Genomic DNA, 16,579 nt, shown 5'->3' with positions numbered 1-16,579 from the left:
ATCATATCTTGTGAAGTATTCGAATCTTGGGTCAAGGATCTTATTCTTTGTCTCAAGATATTTGATCTTAAGAAAATACATGTCTAACCTAATTCTTAGTGTCGAAAACAAGTTGATTGAGGGTTTTGGTGTTTGAGAATTAGGGGTTCACACACACGGGAGTTTCTAATTCCAGTTCGCTATGGTTTTTCGTATCAATAAGTTTGAAGGTTCAACTTAAAAAAAAAAAATCATATTCTCTAACTTTCTATCAATTTTGTATTACATGTTTTATAATTCACTGAATGCAATACATAACTTTTTTTTGAACAATATTTGGACAAAGAACATATTAGAGGGTTAAAATTGCAACCCTTTTTAAAGTTTGAGATTAGTTGATAAAATTGAAAGTTCGTTGTAAAAATCGATACAACAAGATAAATTTATGATCAAAATTGATTTGTTTTCGTAACGAGGGTCATAATAGACATAGAATGGAAATTTAATATGGTCATCTCTATAACTTTTCCCAACAACTTTTGAATTTAGAAAAATCAACCTTGTTTTAATAACACATTTGAACCCTACGGACTTATTTCCCACTTCATTAAAAGTACACCTTTCTTTGTACCTTTATTGAAACCTTATGAAATGTGAACTCTAAAACCTCATCAAGATGCCTTGACCCATTGACTTCATCACATCAACATCATTACAACTATAGATCGCTTCTTCTAATTTCCAAAACTTCAAAGTCTAAGTGCCATATTGCTAAAATAATTCAAAAAATAAATTAATTTATTTTTATTTTTCTTCTAACTTGCCAAAGAAAATCAAGTTCTCTGTTTGTTTGTTTTCTTTTAAATTTAAATAATTGATGTTGAGAACTTTATAGTTTTTTTATGAAGTTTTTATATTATAGGATTGTCTTCTTATCTCTTCGTCAACTACACATAAATATATCATTGTTTAACTTTCTTCTATTTTAAAGTTCTGATTTTTTTTTTTTTTTTTTTTTTAAAAAANTTTTTTTTTTTTTTTTTTTTTAAAAAAAGAAAACATTAATGGTTGGGTTGAACTTTTAAAACAAAGACTTCAGGCACCGTTCGACTGCATCTATCTTCTGTTATAGCCCAAACTTCACCTAGTGAAAATTTGTCCCATGGTAATTTTATTTTATTTTTAAATTTTTTTTCTTATGGTAAAGAAGAGGTTTTTTTGCTTTTATTCTTAATTCACAAATAAATGTCAAAAGTTATTGCAAGATAGAAACAAAGATGACGAATTATTAAGGGATTGTTTGAGACGGTGGGTTGAAATAGGATGTCTAGAGTTTATATGTCTGTGTTTGGAGTGCAGAGTTATGTGGTTTGAGTTGATATGTCTATATTTGGAGTACAAAGTTAAATTCATATGTCTGAGGTATATGATGCATTTTTTAACTATAACACACCGTATGGTAACATTCTATTTTTGTTTTTGGTTTTTGAAAATTAAGCCTATCTTCTCCCTTTTTTTACAATGATTAGCATTTTTCTTAAGTACAATTGTTAAATTCTTACCTAGATTCCAAAAACAAAACAGGTTTTTAAAAGTTATTTTTTTCAGTTTTCAAAATTTAGCTTGGTTTTTTAAACCATTGATAAAAAGTAAAAAACGAAGAAATTTGAAGGGGGACTAGTGTCTATAGGCTTAATTTTCAAAAGAAAAGCAGTTATCAATCGGGGCCTAAATAATCTGTTTTTATGATTACTTTTTTTGTTTTGAAACATTTTTATTCAATAATTCTATCCATCTTTGTTTGAAAATAAAATATGAATTGCTAATTTTTTCTTTTAATTCTCAAAACTTTTCTTTCTTTCTTTTTTTCATTTTAGGTAATGAACAACAATTAATCTATTACATTTCTTACGGAAATGTGATTAAACATGGTTAAATAAGATGAGAAACCAAAGAGAAATTAGAATTTTTTATTTCTAATTTTTCTCCATGAATTACATCATCATCTTTTTCTTTTTCTTTTTCTTCTTCTTCTTGTTGCTCTGTATATTTACTCTCATAAATTTCTTTTTAATTGAATCTCTTCCATCATCTTAGCAACCAATGGAATGTCACTATATTTCTTCAACAATTTTACTTTTAATTTCTCAAAATTTGGAGGATCATCGTAGAACAAATCTCCATCTTTCATTAATTCTTCCTAGAAAATATTCCAGAATAAATTTCATTTTATGGTTTTTTTGTTACATGTGTTGGGGTTGATGCCCTCAATCTCGTAAGGTCTTGTAGTTTGTAAACACGTGTATGAACAAACATTTGTGATGTAATAATATGAGATATTTTATTCACTACTGTCTATGAAATATGAGATATTTTAGTTGCATTAACCACAACCAATAAACTAAGATCCTTGGTTATCTTTGTAACTTAAGCATGTATATGGAGACATACAAGTGGATCGTGCTTTAAGTGATAACCTAAATGGTCTGTAGTATATGATTAAAGGAGGGAAATCTTATCCTGGTGACACTACAGATACGACCCGCTTTGTAGATGTTAAAGTGTTGTAAAGTGCTACAAATGATCTGATCCTGCTCATTCATGTGGAGACATGCGAGCGGGGTATCATATACAAAGGAGTTTGTATAAGATCGAACTACGAAATGTTTAGTCTCGTTATTTAACGCCGTTCATGACGGAGACTTTCATTTCATTAATGACCATAGGTAACATGACCTTAATCCTGAGTGAGTTGTGAACTCCTACCTATGAGGGCAGTTCTTTGATTTGCATAGGTGCGAGTGGCCAGTTCGCTAACTCAAACTTACCACTTTGGGGATTCGTCTGATTGGGGAGCTGGGAACTCAGCACGAAATTCACTCCTTCCCCGAAGTAAGGGTAAATAGATAAATTGCTCCCTTAAGGGCTGACTCCGGGGCTTGAACAATGTGGCGCCACACCTTCTCATGGCCCGAGAAGTGTTCGCTCATAGTGGGACTATGGTGTATTGTTCATTAAAGAAATCAATGATACTTAAAGAGTTAGATGTAACTACAGGGGCAAAACGATAAATTAGCCCAATTGTTCGTAGAGCGATTGGTGAAGGGTCATCATACTATTAATTGGTTATATCCAATGAACTAGTGCAAAAAGTGCAACTGTCAGTCTTTAATGGAATGTCTGACAGTTAACGAATGGTGGATATTATGATTAAAGAGTTTAGTCAGTTATTCATGTACCATTGGAGCTTCAAGCTACAGGTCCATAAGGTACCCTTTTAACAAGAGGGAATGTGATTATATATGATATAATTAAATTAGTTCAATTATATATGATATAATTGATTTGATGTATTTGATACATTATTTAATTGGAGGAATTAATATACATATGATTTATATTAAATGTAACAAAGGAGAAAAAGAACTATGGTTTATATATTACATATGATGTGATATTAAAAATATAGGTTATAAATATATTATGATAAATTAGTTATTATATTTATTTATAACAAAAACAATTATGAGATAATTGTGGTTGGTTGTTTTTCTCTATTAACCGATCAAGTGGGTAGTTATTATAAGTTTTAATAACTGAAGGATAAAAATGAAAATTGTTTTCATTTTTTAGAATCGCATCACGTTCGATCGGGTTGAGAAAAACTTTACGATAGCCTTTGAGAGAGTAGACATTCAAGCTCCTCGTTACTAGACAATAGCTCCTCATTTGCTATACGATCGAGTATCCAATTCTATACCATAAACGTTTCTCATTCTCCTACTTAATCGATCGTTTAGTTCTTTCTTCCTTCTACCAAATCTACACAGAGCCCACACCTTCTGGATTCTCACACGGAGAATACCAAGGCAGCCTCTTGGTAGTGTCTAGTTGTTGTTCGAGGGTCGAGAATCGAGCGTTACTCGATTGTGTTCGAGGATCTGACAGTTCATGATTTTCACTTGTTGTTCGTTGTGTTCGTGCACTTGATCGAGGTTGCTTGGACGCTTGATTGGTGTTGATCGAGGGAATACTCAAAGAAGAGTTCTTCAAAGGTATGTCACTCGATTCCCTATGTATTTAACTTAAAAGCATGTTGTAATTTACTCGATGATGCATAACTATTGTTGTTTGTTTGTAAATGCTTTGTTCTTTCACAATGAGTTTGGAACGTTCTGCTTCCCCTCAATGATTCTCTTGTTTAAGAGTTCCTTCAATATGATATAAACTTTTCAACTATATACATACTTTCCAGAAATTCTTAACAATTATTTGATATATGAATTCAATTAAATAAATTTATACGTATAAAATATTGTACTTAATATAGGCAAAATACTATTATTTTCATAATCAACAATCCTATAACATACTTTAACAGCCATCAGTCTTATAATAGTCAGAAGTGGTTGTTGAAATTGATTATCGAAGATGACTTTTGCTGAAGTTTATAGTCGGAGATGGTTGTCGGAGCCTGAAGTTGGTCGCATGAAGGTGGTATTGGAGTTGGTCGTTGAAGTTTTTCGTGGAGGTGATTTTTGGAGCTTGGAGTTGGTCGCGCTAAGGGGGTCATCGAAGATGTTGATTTTCACTGGAGTTTGTAGTCAAAAGTGGTTGTCGGGACCCGAAGTTGATCACATGAAGCCGGTACTGGAGTTGGTTGTCGGAGTTGGCCGTTGGAGTTGCTCGCTCGAAGGCAGTCATCGAAAGTGATTTTCATCGGAGTTTATAGTTGGAGGTGATTATCGGAACCTACGAAGTTGGTTATCAGAGTTGATTATAGGAGTTTGCTGTCATAGGTGGTTGCTGAAGCATGAAATTAAACGTCGAAGTTGGTCGCGCAAAGTTAGTTGTTGGAGTTGGGTAACCAGAGTTGTCATCGGAGGTGGTTTTCGGAACCCATAATTGGTCGTCAGAGTTGGTTACGCTAAGGTGGTTATCAGAGTTGGTCGCCGAAGTTGTCATCGGAGGTGGTTATTGAAGTCTGAAATTGATTCCTGAAATGTGACAGCGATAATCGCTGACAGTAGTCGATGGGTGGAACCATTAAAAATATTGGAAAAAGGAAGAGTGTGGTGAGTTGGTAAAATATACCAACTCAACGCCTCCAACATTTAAAGTTTGTAGACAAAGTTATTTGGTATATTATACCAACTAAACTTAACCCATGTTGGTGAGCCAAACACCCCTAAGAGTCTAGAAATAGTTGTTGTTCATATCAACATGGACTAACAAAAAGAAAACAAAATCAATTAATGTTTTTTTCCCAGTCGATAAATTTGAACAATTAATTTAAGGATATAAAATAATTTTTGTTAAATTACAAATCTAATCCCTCAAAGTTGAGAGTGCAATTTGATTCTTGGACTTTCAAAAGTATCTAATAAATATTTTAATATTTAATTTTGTATCTAATAGATCTTCAATCTTTAAAAGGTATTGAATAAATTCTTAAGCTTTAAATTTTGTGTCCAATAAATATTTTATTTTTTAATTCTATAATTGATAAGAGTTTTTTTTCCAAGTTATTTTTTTTATAAAAAGATTAATGGATCTACCAATCAATTAGTTTTATAAGTTTAAGACATGTTAAAGATTTATTAAACACATAAATGTAATTTCATAATCTTATTATTAATTTTAAAAAAAATTTAGGTCCCGTTTGATAAACATTTGGTTTTAGATTTTTTTTTTTTAAATTAAACTAATATCATCCACATTTGTTACAATGATTTGCATGTTTGTTAAATACAATAGTTGAATTCTTAACTAAATTCTAAAATAAAAATAGCTTTTTGAAAGCAATTTTTTTTAGTTTTCAAAATTTGGATGGTTTTTTAAACCACTGGTGTAGAGTAAATAACAAACGAAGAAATTCAGAGGAGAAAATAGATTAAGGTTGTTTTCAAATATAGAAAAATAAACCAAAATATTTACAAATAGTAGAAAAATATATAGACTGCATTATCGCTGTCTACCACAGTGTGATATTTTACTATTATGTGTAAATATTTTTAGTAGTTGACATTTAAATAATTTTCCAATAAAAAATAAAATGGTGATGTAATAGAAATTTCAATTTAAAAACTTTAGTTATTTTTTTTAATTGAGGGAGGCAAAGACTTGTAAAATCTGTGGTCCTATATTTATCCTTTTCGCTATTTTATTTTTTATACATGGATGAGACATTAAGGTAGCTTTTGACTCTTGACTCAATTAAATTTCCACAAATTTTTTAATATATCGAGAAATCTTGTTTATCAATGTTAAATTTTATTTAACTTTGACGGCTCTTTTGGATTAAGATTTTGTAAATATCTGAGATGTCGTGTTTGTTTGATTATGTATAAGAATAGAATGTTTGGGAATGTATTATATTTTTATGTAATTAAAAAGTATAAAATTAATAATAATTAATTTTTATTTGTTAATTTATTTTATTACATTAAATTACTAAATCGATTTTAAGCCATTAAAATTTAAGTAAATTTATCCACTTATCTTCCAATTTAGTATATTTCTTATTAATTAATTTTTTTTATTGCACATCTATATTATCAATTTTTATTTAAAAAATATTGGTAATTAATTTAAATATCTATTTTTTTTAATGTAGTTTTGTTAATTGAAAAGTCAATTAACTAATTGTTTAATGTCAATTATAAGTCTTATGTATATATAAAATAAGTTGATATAAACTAATTGATTTTAAATCATCAAATAATATTTTTATTTTTAAAAAATAACTACGATTATAGATTAAAACTTAAAACTAGAAGTAGAAGTGTACAAAAATGTTTCATTGAAAAAAATTGACTTATTTTATTATTAGTTAATTAATATTTTTGTAAAGACTAATTAATAATTTTAATAAATAATTTATGATGTTAATATATATTACCAATAAAAAGGATTTAAGCAAATATAATTATATATTTTTAAAAAGATTTTTATTTTTCATATTAATTCATAATAATAGAATAAATTATTATATTAGCATCATTATTAAGAAAATTATTTATATATTTCAATCATAAATTAAATAAATTAACCAAGATCAACAAATAAGAAAACAAATAAAATGAAAAAATAAAATGTAAGAGAGAGAAAAATCATTATAAATGGAGAAAACCCATCTGTTTGGACGGTTATGAAAACTTCTATGGATGGGAATATGAAGTGTCTTGTAATAAGATATCCTCGTTCTCAAAATTAAAAATCCATACCAAACATGGTGATAAGATATAATTTTTCATCATAATGAATCAAGTGAGCCATGAATATCATATGAATTATTTTAGAGAGAGAAATATATTTTTTAAGAGTTTTCAACACGCGACAAGTAAAAAATGGGGAATTAAGAAACAAACTTGAAACAACAATCATGTATTAGTCTAATGGTAATGAAAATATAAAAAAAATGTTAAATGATTAAAGAATCATGAGTTGAATCTACAATGGTCTTACCTGAAATTTATTTCGAACAATATAAAAACGGAGTGAAAATGTAAACTAAATCTCAAAAGTATAAAAGCTTATTGAAAATAGCATTAACTAATCTTTTATAAATGGGAAAAGAAATTGAAGGATTAACCATTGCCCTTTATAAATACCATACCCACATGGAAACAATCCCACACTCTGTTTCTCTTGAACAGAGAGACTTTATTGCTCTGTTTTGAGATTTCAACAATGGCGGCTACAAATTGCTCTCTGACTCTGGCCCAACTCCTCGGCCCCAATGTCACCAACTCCGGCGCCGCTGCCTCCTTCATTTGCGACCAATTCTCCGCCTCCACCAACAACTTCTCCGACACCAAATTCGCCGTCGACACCGTCTACCTCCTCTTCTCCGCCTATCTTGTCTTCTCCATGCAGCTCGGCTTCGCCATGCTCTGTGCCGGCTCCGTCCGCGCCAAAAACACCATGAACATCATGCTCACCAACGTTCTCGATGCTGCTGCCGGCGGCCTTTTCTACTACCTCTTCGGCTTCGCCTTTGCCTTCGGCACCCCTTCCAACCCCTTCATCGGCCGCCATTTCTTTGGTCTCAAGTCAGTCCCCTCCACCGCCGCCGATTACAGCTTCTTTCTCTATCAATGGGCTTTCGCTATCGCTGCCGCCGGCATCACCAGCGGCTCGATTGCCGAGCGAACCCAATTCGTTGCCTATTTGATCTACTCCGCTGTTTTGACCGGTTTTGTTTACCCAGTCGTGTCCCATTGGTTCTGGTCTCCAGACGGTTGGGCCAGCCCGTCACGGACCAGTGGTGACCTCTTGTTCGGAACCGGAGTCATAGATTTCGCCGGTTCAGGCGTGGTTCACATGGTCGGTGGAATCGCTGGACTTTGGGGAGCTTTAATAGAAGGACCACGAATCGGTCGATTTGACAGAACTGGTAGATCCGTTGCTTTACGAGGCCATAGTGCTACGTTAGTCGTTCTCGGTACCTTCATGCTTTGGTTCGGTTGGTACGGGTTCAACCCCGGTTCATTCACCAAAATCTTAGTTCCATATAGATCAAATAATTTCTACGGACAGTGGAGCGCCGTCGGTCGGACCGCCGTGACGACGACACTAGCCGGTTGTACGGCAGCACTAACGACCCTTTTCGGAAAGCGAATTCTATCCGGCCATTGGAACGTCACCGACGTCTGCAATGGCTTACTTGGTGGCTTCGCCGCCATAACCTCTGGTTGCTCTGTAGTCGAGCCATGGGCCGCCGTGATATGTGGGTTTGTGGCGGCGGTGGTTTTAATCAGCTGCAACAAACTAGCAGAGAAGGTGAAATTTGACGACCCATTAGAGGCGGCACAACTACATGGCGGTTGTGGCGCGTGGGGGATAATTTTCACTGCGTTGTTTGCAACAAAGAAATATGTGAACGAAGTGTACGGCGGAGATTCGAGGCGGCCACACGGGCTGTTTATGGGCGGCGGAGGGAAGTTGTTGGGTGCTCATTTGATACAAATTTTGGTGATTGTTGGGTGGGTTAGCGTCACAATGGGGCCGTTGTTTTTTGTGCTACACAAGCTGAAACTATTAAGAATCTCGCCGGAGGATGAGATGGCCGGAATGGATATGACCAGACACGGTGGCTTTGCTTACGTGTACCATGATGAAGATGAATCTCCGCCCAATGGTGCCCAAATGAGTAAGATTAAGCCAAGGGAAACAAGTCCAATTGGAAATTATGAAAATTGAGGTTTTTTACTTTTTGCCAAAATTCTATTTTGCAAGTCTTTAAAAAGTTAAAAAATACAAAAAAAAAAAAAAAAAAAAAAATTATCCTCTCTCCCAATCTTAAAAGGTTTAGTGATGTATAGTAAGTGGAGAAGTATTTTTCTTATCTTTTAAGAACTTGGGGATGTGGGTGTGTGTGAGGAGGTGATGTATTGATTGTAATATGGACTAATTATGTGTTATATATTTAGGTTAATCTTCTTATTTTTAAATATTAAGTATATTTTCTCTCATTTTTTTATCATAATTTCCATCTTTGTTAAGTATAATGGTTGAATTCTAAATAAAAAAAAATAAGTTTTAATTTATTTTTTTTTAGTTTTCAAATTTTGACTCTATTTTTTAAACCATGAGTGAAAAGTAGATAACAAATGAAGAAATTTGGAGGTGAAAGTAATGTCTATAGATTTAATTTTAAAAAACAAAAACAAAAAATCAAATGGTTACCAAACCGGAACATAGTTATTCAATATTATTTGTATTGGTTATTAAACATTGCTTTACAATGTCAACACAAAAATAACGTAATGAATAAGATATCTATTACTATACTTAAGGTCAATCGTTCGATCTTCAACTTCTACGAATAATGAAATAAAAATTACATCTATTAATTTATCTTCTCTAGAAGAGGAAAATAGTTCAAAGTTATCAATATTACAAATAGTTTAGAGAGGTTAAGACCAAGTAAAAGTCTACTACGACGCTAACGAAATAGAAATGATATTAATTGAGGAAGTTTTGGTGTTCAAGTTAGTGTTTGAAGGAGTAGCTCAAGAGAAATGTTTAATGGATCATTGTTTATATAATTTGAAGGTCAAAACAAATATTAGAGTCTTGCATAAATTAGTCTAGGTAAATTGGAGTCAATTTGCCATCGTTGAAATGAGCGATTCTTAGTTGATTGAGTCATAAGTCTTTTTTTTTTTTTTATCGGGTTACTTGAGCAACATGTTACCTCAATTGTGATAGTTGTGTTACGCTAGATGTTAATTGAAGTAGCTATATGTCGTGCATGGTCGAGTGAAGATACTTTTAGATGGATCTATATAAAGTGAATAGAAATAAATACTATTGGATGAACATCCTTTAATTTATCAATTTAAAACGGCTTACATCTTTATTGAACATATAATATTTTTAAAATAATTAACTGTTTCATTTGTTATCAATTTAGATCTAAATTTCTTGACCTTGGTAGCTATTTGCTTCCTCGAATTGTACACATTCAAAAGCTTAGAACGTGGACGTCTTAAAATTCCTAAATAAATTAAATTATTGCGTACAATTATATATATATTAAAGAACTCTTTGAGATAAAAAAATAAATAAATGGAGGAGATTGTCTAGAGTTGATGATAATGTAGTCTATTAAAACTCACTAGTCAATTCATTTTATTTAATTCTATTTTTTTTTAATAATAAACATCATTTTCAAACTATATTTTATAGAATAAAAAAAATTCTTAAATTGAATAATATTTTTTCAAAACTCTATCATCACGCAAGCATAATATTCTTTATTAAATGAATTAGAGAATTTGATATTGAAATTATAATTTAAAATAACATTTATTTTAAAATTTAGGATGTTTGTAGAGAAACTTCAAAACGCACTCAACTTTCAATTTAATTGATCATTCCAAAACTTACGAAATTCACAATTAAGCCCTTTAGTTTTATCAAATTGACAAACCATTTTTGAACTATAATGATTATTATAATCAAATATTCCAATCATATAATTTTTTTACAAATTTACCTTCTTTGAAGCCTTATAACATTAACTACGAGAAAACTCAAACTTCTAACTTGTTGGTTGAGGATAGATCAATTCACCAATTGAACTAGAAATTTATGTCGATATTGAGTTGATCAATAAAATTTAAGATTTTTTTAATTATAAAATTGAAATTAAAGTGTGACAAAATAAGTAGGAAAGAGAGAGTTGAATATTGTAGAAAGTTTGTAATTGGGATTTTGAAAATATAATAAAATTCAAAGGTTTGATTTGAGATAGTGAGGTGTGAACTTGTAGCTCTGAATTTCCACAACCTAACAGTGAACTTATCTTGTCCTTTGTGTGTTGTCATTAAATTTAAGGAGTTGAGTATTCTAAAAGAAAAATCAAACAATGTGGCTTTTTGACCACTTTGCCCTTCTCTCCCCTCCTTTTTTGACTATTCCTATTTCTAGGTAAAAACATATTTTCTTCCTCTTAAAACAACACGTTTTTGCTTTTGTCTTTGTTCGAGTTAAATAAGGGCTAAATTATTATTATCTTATTTTAAAAATGTAAAATACAAATATCACCTTAAAATAGGAATGAACATCGATCGGTCGGAGTCAGTTTTCTGATCAAACTGTCACCAAATCAATTATGATCGGTTTGGTAAATGTTTGAACCAAACTCAACCGTCTAGGAGTACAAGTCAATCAGTTTTTGGTCGGTCAGTCGGTCGGTTTAGACGATTTTATTCTTCTAAGTTTTTTTGAAATTTTTTGATTTGGAATTTTTTCAAATCGACACCGACCAACTTCGGTTCAATCAGTGGGATTGGTTTTTCAGTCTATCATGCTCACCCCTACCTTAAAGTGTGGAGGTTGCAATTACAATTACGTAAGTTTGAGGGTCTAATTTTAACATTTATAAAAGTGTGAGAAATCAATTTTTACAATTGAAAGATTGATGGTATAATTGCAACCAACATCATACTTTAGGATCATTTTTGCAATTTACCATAAAAAGAACTATGAACTTTGGTCATTTGGTTAAAAAATGGAACACGAAAATTGAGATATGGAATGATATGGTGGGGATGTAGAATGAATTTCTATTTCAATGATGGTTATAAACCATTTGTGAAAGCTTAGTGGATTATCGATACATTTAAAAGAAAATTTTAAACAAATGTCAAAGTTCAAGGATAATTTTTTATTATTATTAATTTAGCTTTCAATTAAGATGGTTAAATTATATAAATTATCCATGAACTTTATGAAATATTTCAATTAGGTCTGATTTTGATTTAAAAAAAAATAAAGAAAATTAATTTAATTTGTGAACTGGGAAATTGTTTCAAAAATTCATTCTGAACCAATTTTCATGTAATTGACACTATAAATGATGAGTATAAATTGAAATGATTCCATAAAAAAATAGATATAGTGTATAATTGATTTTGTGAATGATGTTTTAAATAATTTCAAATAAACTTTTTGAATTGAAATATATGATATCTAACAATAGCGACACAAATTTTCTATATAGTTTGAAACTGAATTTAAATGAAAAAAAAAAAATCTGTGTTTGATATTCTTATTTTCTATATAGTTTGAAACTGAATTTAAATGAAAAAAAAAAAATCTGTGTTTGATATTCTTACTTTGAAGTTCAATGATTATTTTAAAATTTTAGAGACATGGTTGGAACATACTCCTAAATTTTAGTATTTCTTAAACTCTGAATTTTTAATCATTTCGCTTAATAAATTTTCAAACTTTCAATTTTGTATTGGGTATATTTATGACTTATTAGATTTTAAATTTATGGAGATATTTATTTGATAAAAAAAAATCTGTAATAAATTCATAAATTAAAAAAAATGTTAAATATGTCATGGTTGAAGTTTGCACTACTAAACATTGTTGTTTTTATAATAATTGATATAATTTTAATAAAAAATAAATATATTTTTAATCCTTAGGTTTCGAATATAGTTTCTATTTTGTCTTTCAAAATGTTATACATTTAGTTCTTAAGTTTTGAGTTTGGATTCAATTCAGTCTATAAATTTCAAAATATTATAATTTTACCCTCAATATTTGAGTTTTATTTCAATTTTGTCCCTAGGTTCAAGATTTTAAATTTTAAATTTCAAATTTTCATTAAACACTCACTTCCAATGTTTGTCGTTAACATCTCTTAATTAATTTTAAATAGTTATGAAATGGAATTTTAAATTTTAAATTTGAACATTGTTGGTTTCTTTCTTAACTAAATTAAGCTGGTGAAAGTAGATAAAAAACTAAGAAAAACAGAGTAATATAAAAAACAAGAAGAATATAGGGAAGGTAAGATCAGATTTATAGTGGTTCGACCCAAAAACAAGGTCTACATCCACTGTAGTTACTTTTATTAGGTATTTGCAGCTTAATCAGAGTACACAGTAGAAATACACAAGCAATAAGGTAACACTTAACTTCCTAACTTCAGTAGAAGGATGTCGATGCTCCTTATGCTAGAAAAGGATCCTTCTGCTTCAGCTTGATCGAGGCTTTAGCTCAGAAGAAAAGAAAATATAATAGAAAACTGATATTCCTTCTTTATCTCTCTTTCAACCTTCTCCCTGCAATCACTATTTTTCTTTTTCTTCGTTCTATACCATTTGCTCCTCCTTGCCCAAAAGCCCATCATACCCTTAGCTTTTGGGGTGCTCCAAGCTTATTCCCTCAAACAAAATTTTTCATGAAGTCACATGATAAGTGTTGGGGATGATGTCCTAAACTCTCGTGTCCTATAATTTATAAACACAGTTTTGAACAAATGCTTGTGATGTTTAATATATGATATTTTCTTCACTTTTATCTATGAGCATTAGATGTTTTATTTGTTTTACCACAAACCAATAAACTAAGATTCTTGGTTGTTGTTTGTAACTTAAGCATGTTTGTGGAGATATACAGGTGGATCATGTCTTAAGTGATAACCAAAATGGTCTGTAGTATATGGATATAGGAAGGAAACCTTATCCTGGTAATACTACGGATGCAGCCCGCTTTGTAGAATAGTTACAAGTGTTGTAACTTACTACAAATAGTCTGATCCTGATCATTCATGTGAGGACATGCAAGCGGGGGCGTCCTATACAAAGAGTTTGTATAAGATCGAACCACAAAGTGTTAAAATCTCGTTATATAATGTCATTCATGACAAAGACTTCACTTCACTAGGATGACCATAGGTAACATGATCTCAATCCTGAGTGAGTTGGGAACTCTTGCCTTTGAGGGTGATCCTTTGATTTGCATGGGTGCGAGTAGCGAAATCGCCGACTCAAACTTACCACTTTAGGGATTCGTCTGATTTGGGAGCTGAGAACTCAACTACATAAGATAGAGTTCACTCCTTCCCCGAAGCAGGGGTAAGTAGATAGATTGCTCCCTTAAGAGATGATTCCGGGACTTGAACGATGTGACGCCACACATATTCTCATGGCCCGAGAGGTGTCCACACATAGTATGACTATGTTGTATTGTTCATTAGAGAAATCAGTGGTACTTAAGGAGTTAGATGTAACTACAGGGAGCAAAATGGTAAATTGGTCAAACTGTACTTATTAGCGATCTATGAAGTATTATCATACCGTTGACTGGTTATATCCAATGAACACAGAAATATATCTGTAGTGAGAAGAGTAAAGCGGTCTTTAATGGAGTCTCTGATAGTTAACGGATGATGGATCTCGTGATTAAAGAGTTTAGTCAGCTATTCACGTACCGCTGGAGCTCCAAGCTATAGGTCCATAAGGTCCCCTTGTTAGCTCAATGGATTCAAGTTGAGAATTAGTTTTTGGGTTAGTTTGAAATGTCCAAATTAACAAGAGGGAGTTTGATTATATATGATATATTTAAACTAGTTCAATTATATGTGATATAGTTGACATGATGTATGAGATACATTAAATGGAGGAAAAATAAATATGATTTATATCTAGTGGAGGAGAAAAGACTATGGTTCATATGTTGCATTTGATGTGATATTAAACCATAGGTTAATGAATATAATATGATTATATTTATTATTTATTTTTGGACAATTATAGGATAGTTGTGCCAGCGTTTTCTCCGTAACTGTGTGATAATGGGAGGTTACTTTCAGTTTTCGTAACTGAAGAATAAAATGAAAATCGTTTTCATTTTCTAAGAGTCGGTCATTCGTTCACGTTTGGTGTATACATCCTATCGCATAGAAAATTGAGAGCCTATAGGATAGCTTAACGTTTCTACATGATCGTATACACGTGCGCTTCTTTCTAAACGATCGCATAACATTTCCTAAACGATCGTCTAGCTCTTTCCTAAATGATCGTGTGCCCGAGCATTTACTAAATGATCATCTATACAATCGCGACCTATTTACTAAACGATCGTGTACTGCTTCCTAAACGATCAAGCATCGTCTATACGATAGATATCAGACTTCTCCTACTTGCTTGGTCGTGGTATATGATCTTCTCTTCCTCTTTCCATCTGCCAAATCCAACAGAGCCCACACCTTCTGGATTCTCACAACGAGAATACCGAGGATTCTGAAGGAAATCAAACTCGAGATTTCCATGAGCAGCGGAAATAAGATCATTCCAAATTACAATCATGAATGAACATTACAAATTACAGTAGCATACAAAACAAACCGATATGCAATTGATATAGAAATTACAGTATGAACACTACAAATGAACAAGGGGAGAACTCTACAAACATTTGTAGCTCGTCTCCATGCTCCTTGCTCACGAATGCTCAAACACAACAACCTCGAACACTCGAACAACACGATCGCAACACTTCACGTACTCGTCCTCTACGATTGCCTCGGTCACGAACTCCTCACAACACGAACGACCTCCACAAAACCTCGACGGTGTCGAGTTGAGTATGACACCACCAAGAAGGCTACCTTGGTATTCGAGAATCTAGAGGGTGGGCTCTGTTCGGACTTGGTATGAGGTAGATGAAGAAGGAAACACTGATCATGTACACGACTAGGCAAGTAGGAGATGGCGGAGACCTATCGTATAGGTCGATACCCAATCGTTTGGCTAAAACTATGCGATCATCTAGCAAAATCTAAACGATCGTTTAGCTCATCGTTTAGCTTGGTGTCTATCACCTACAAACACTACATGATCGTTTACTTTGGGCAAGTTGTCGCTTAGTTAACACTGCACGATTGTTTAGCTCGCCCAAGTTGTCGTTTAGTGAATCTGTATTTACTTGACAACTCCGTGAGTTTTCTTTTGCGAGAGAAAATCTCAAAACAAATTTTTGTATAAAAACTTACTAAAATTAGAAAAATCATTTTCATTTTATCTCACGATTACCATGAATCACCAATAACCACCCACTCAATTGGTTATTAAAGAAAAAGAATTAATTATCCAATAATAAATATTATTATAAATATAAATGATAACCATATAACCTATAGTTTTAATATTTCATCTCATGAAACATATAAACCATAGTTATTTTTCTATTCCATGGTACTTAATGTAAATCTCATTTACATCAATCCTCTACTAGATGTATCTCATACATCATACCAATTATATCATATATAATCAAAATAACCTCT

General features: G+C 31.8%; 1 protein-coding gene across 1 annotated transcript; it reads left to right on the top strand.

Moving 5' to 3' along the window:
- The first annotated feature begins 7,564 nt into the window (after nt 1–7,564).
- On the top strand, nt 7,565–9,455 carry LOC120068107 (ammonium transporter 1 member 1-like). The gene has a single exon (XM_039019803.1). It carries the CDS (start codon nt 7,672–7,674, stop codon nt 9,181–9,183), a length of 1,512 nt encoding a protein of 503 aa, XP_038875731.1. The 5' UTR covers nt 7,565–7,671; the 3' UTR covers nt 9,184–9,455.
- The last annotated feature ends 7,124 nt before the right edge of the window (nt 9,456–16,579 follow it).

This window comes from Benincasa hispida, chromosome 12 (assembly GCF_009727055.1).
Source record: "Benincasa hispida cultivar B227 chromosome 12, ASM972705v1, whole genome shotgun sequence".
NCBI lineage: Eukaryota > Viridiplantae > Streptophyta > Magnoliopsida > Cucurbitales > Cucurbitaceae > Benincasa > Benincasa hispida.
Note: the sequence above shows the minus strand (reverse complement) of the source record. Positions and strands in the feature narration are given on the sequence as shown.

Bases quoted from the DNA above. Each gene is read 5' to 3' on its own strand.
- LOC120068107 (XM_039019803.1), top strand. From the start codon at position 7,672: ATGGCGGCTACAAATTGCTCTCTGACTCTGGCCCAACTCCTCGGCCCC.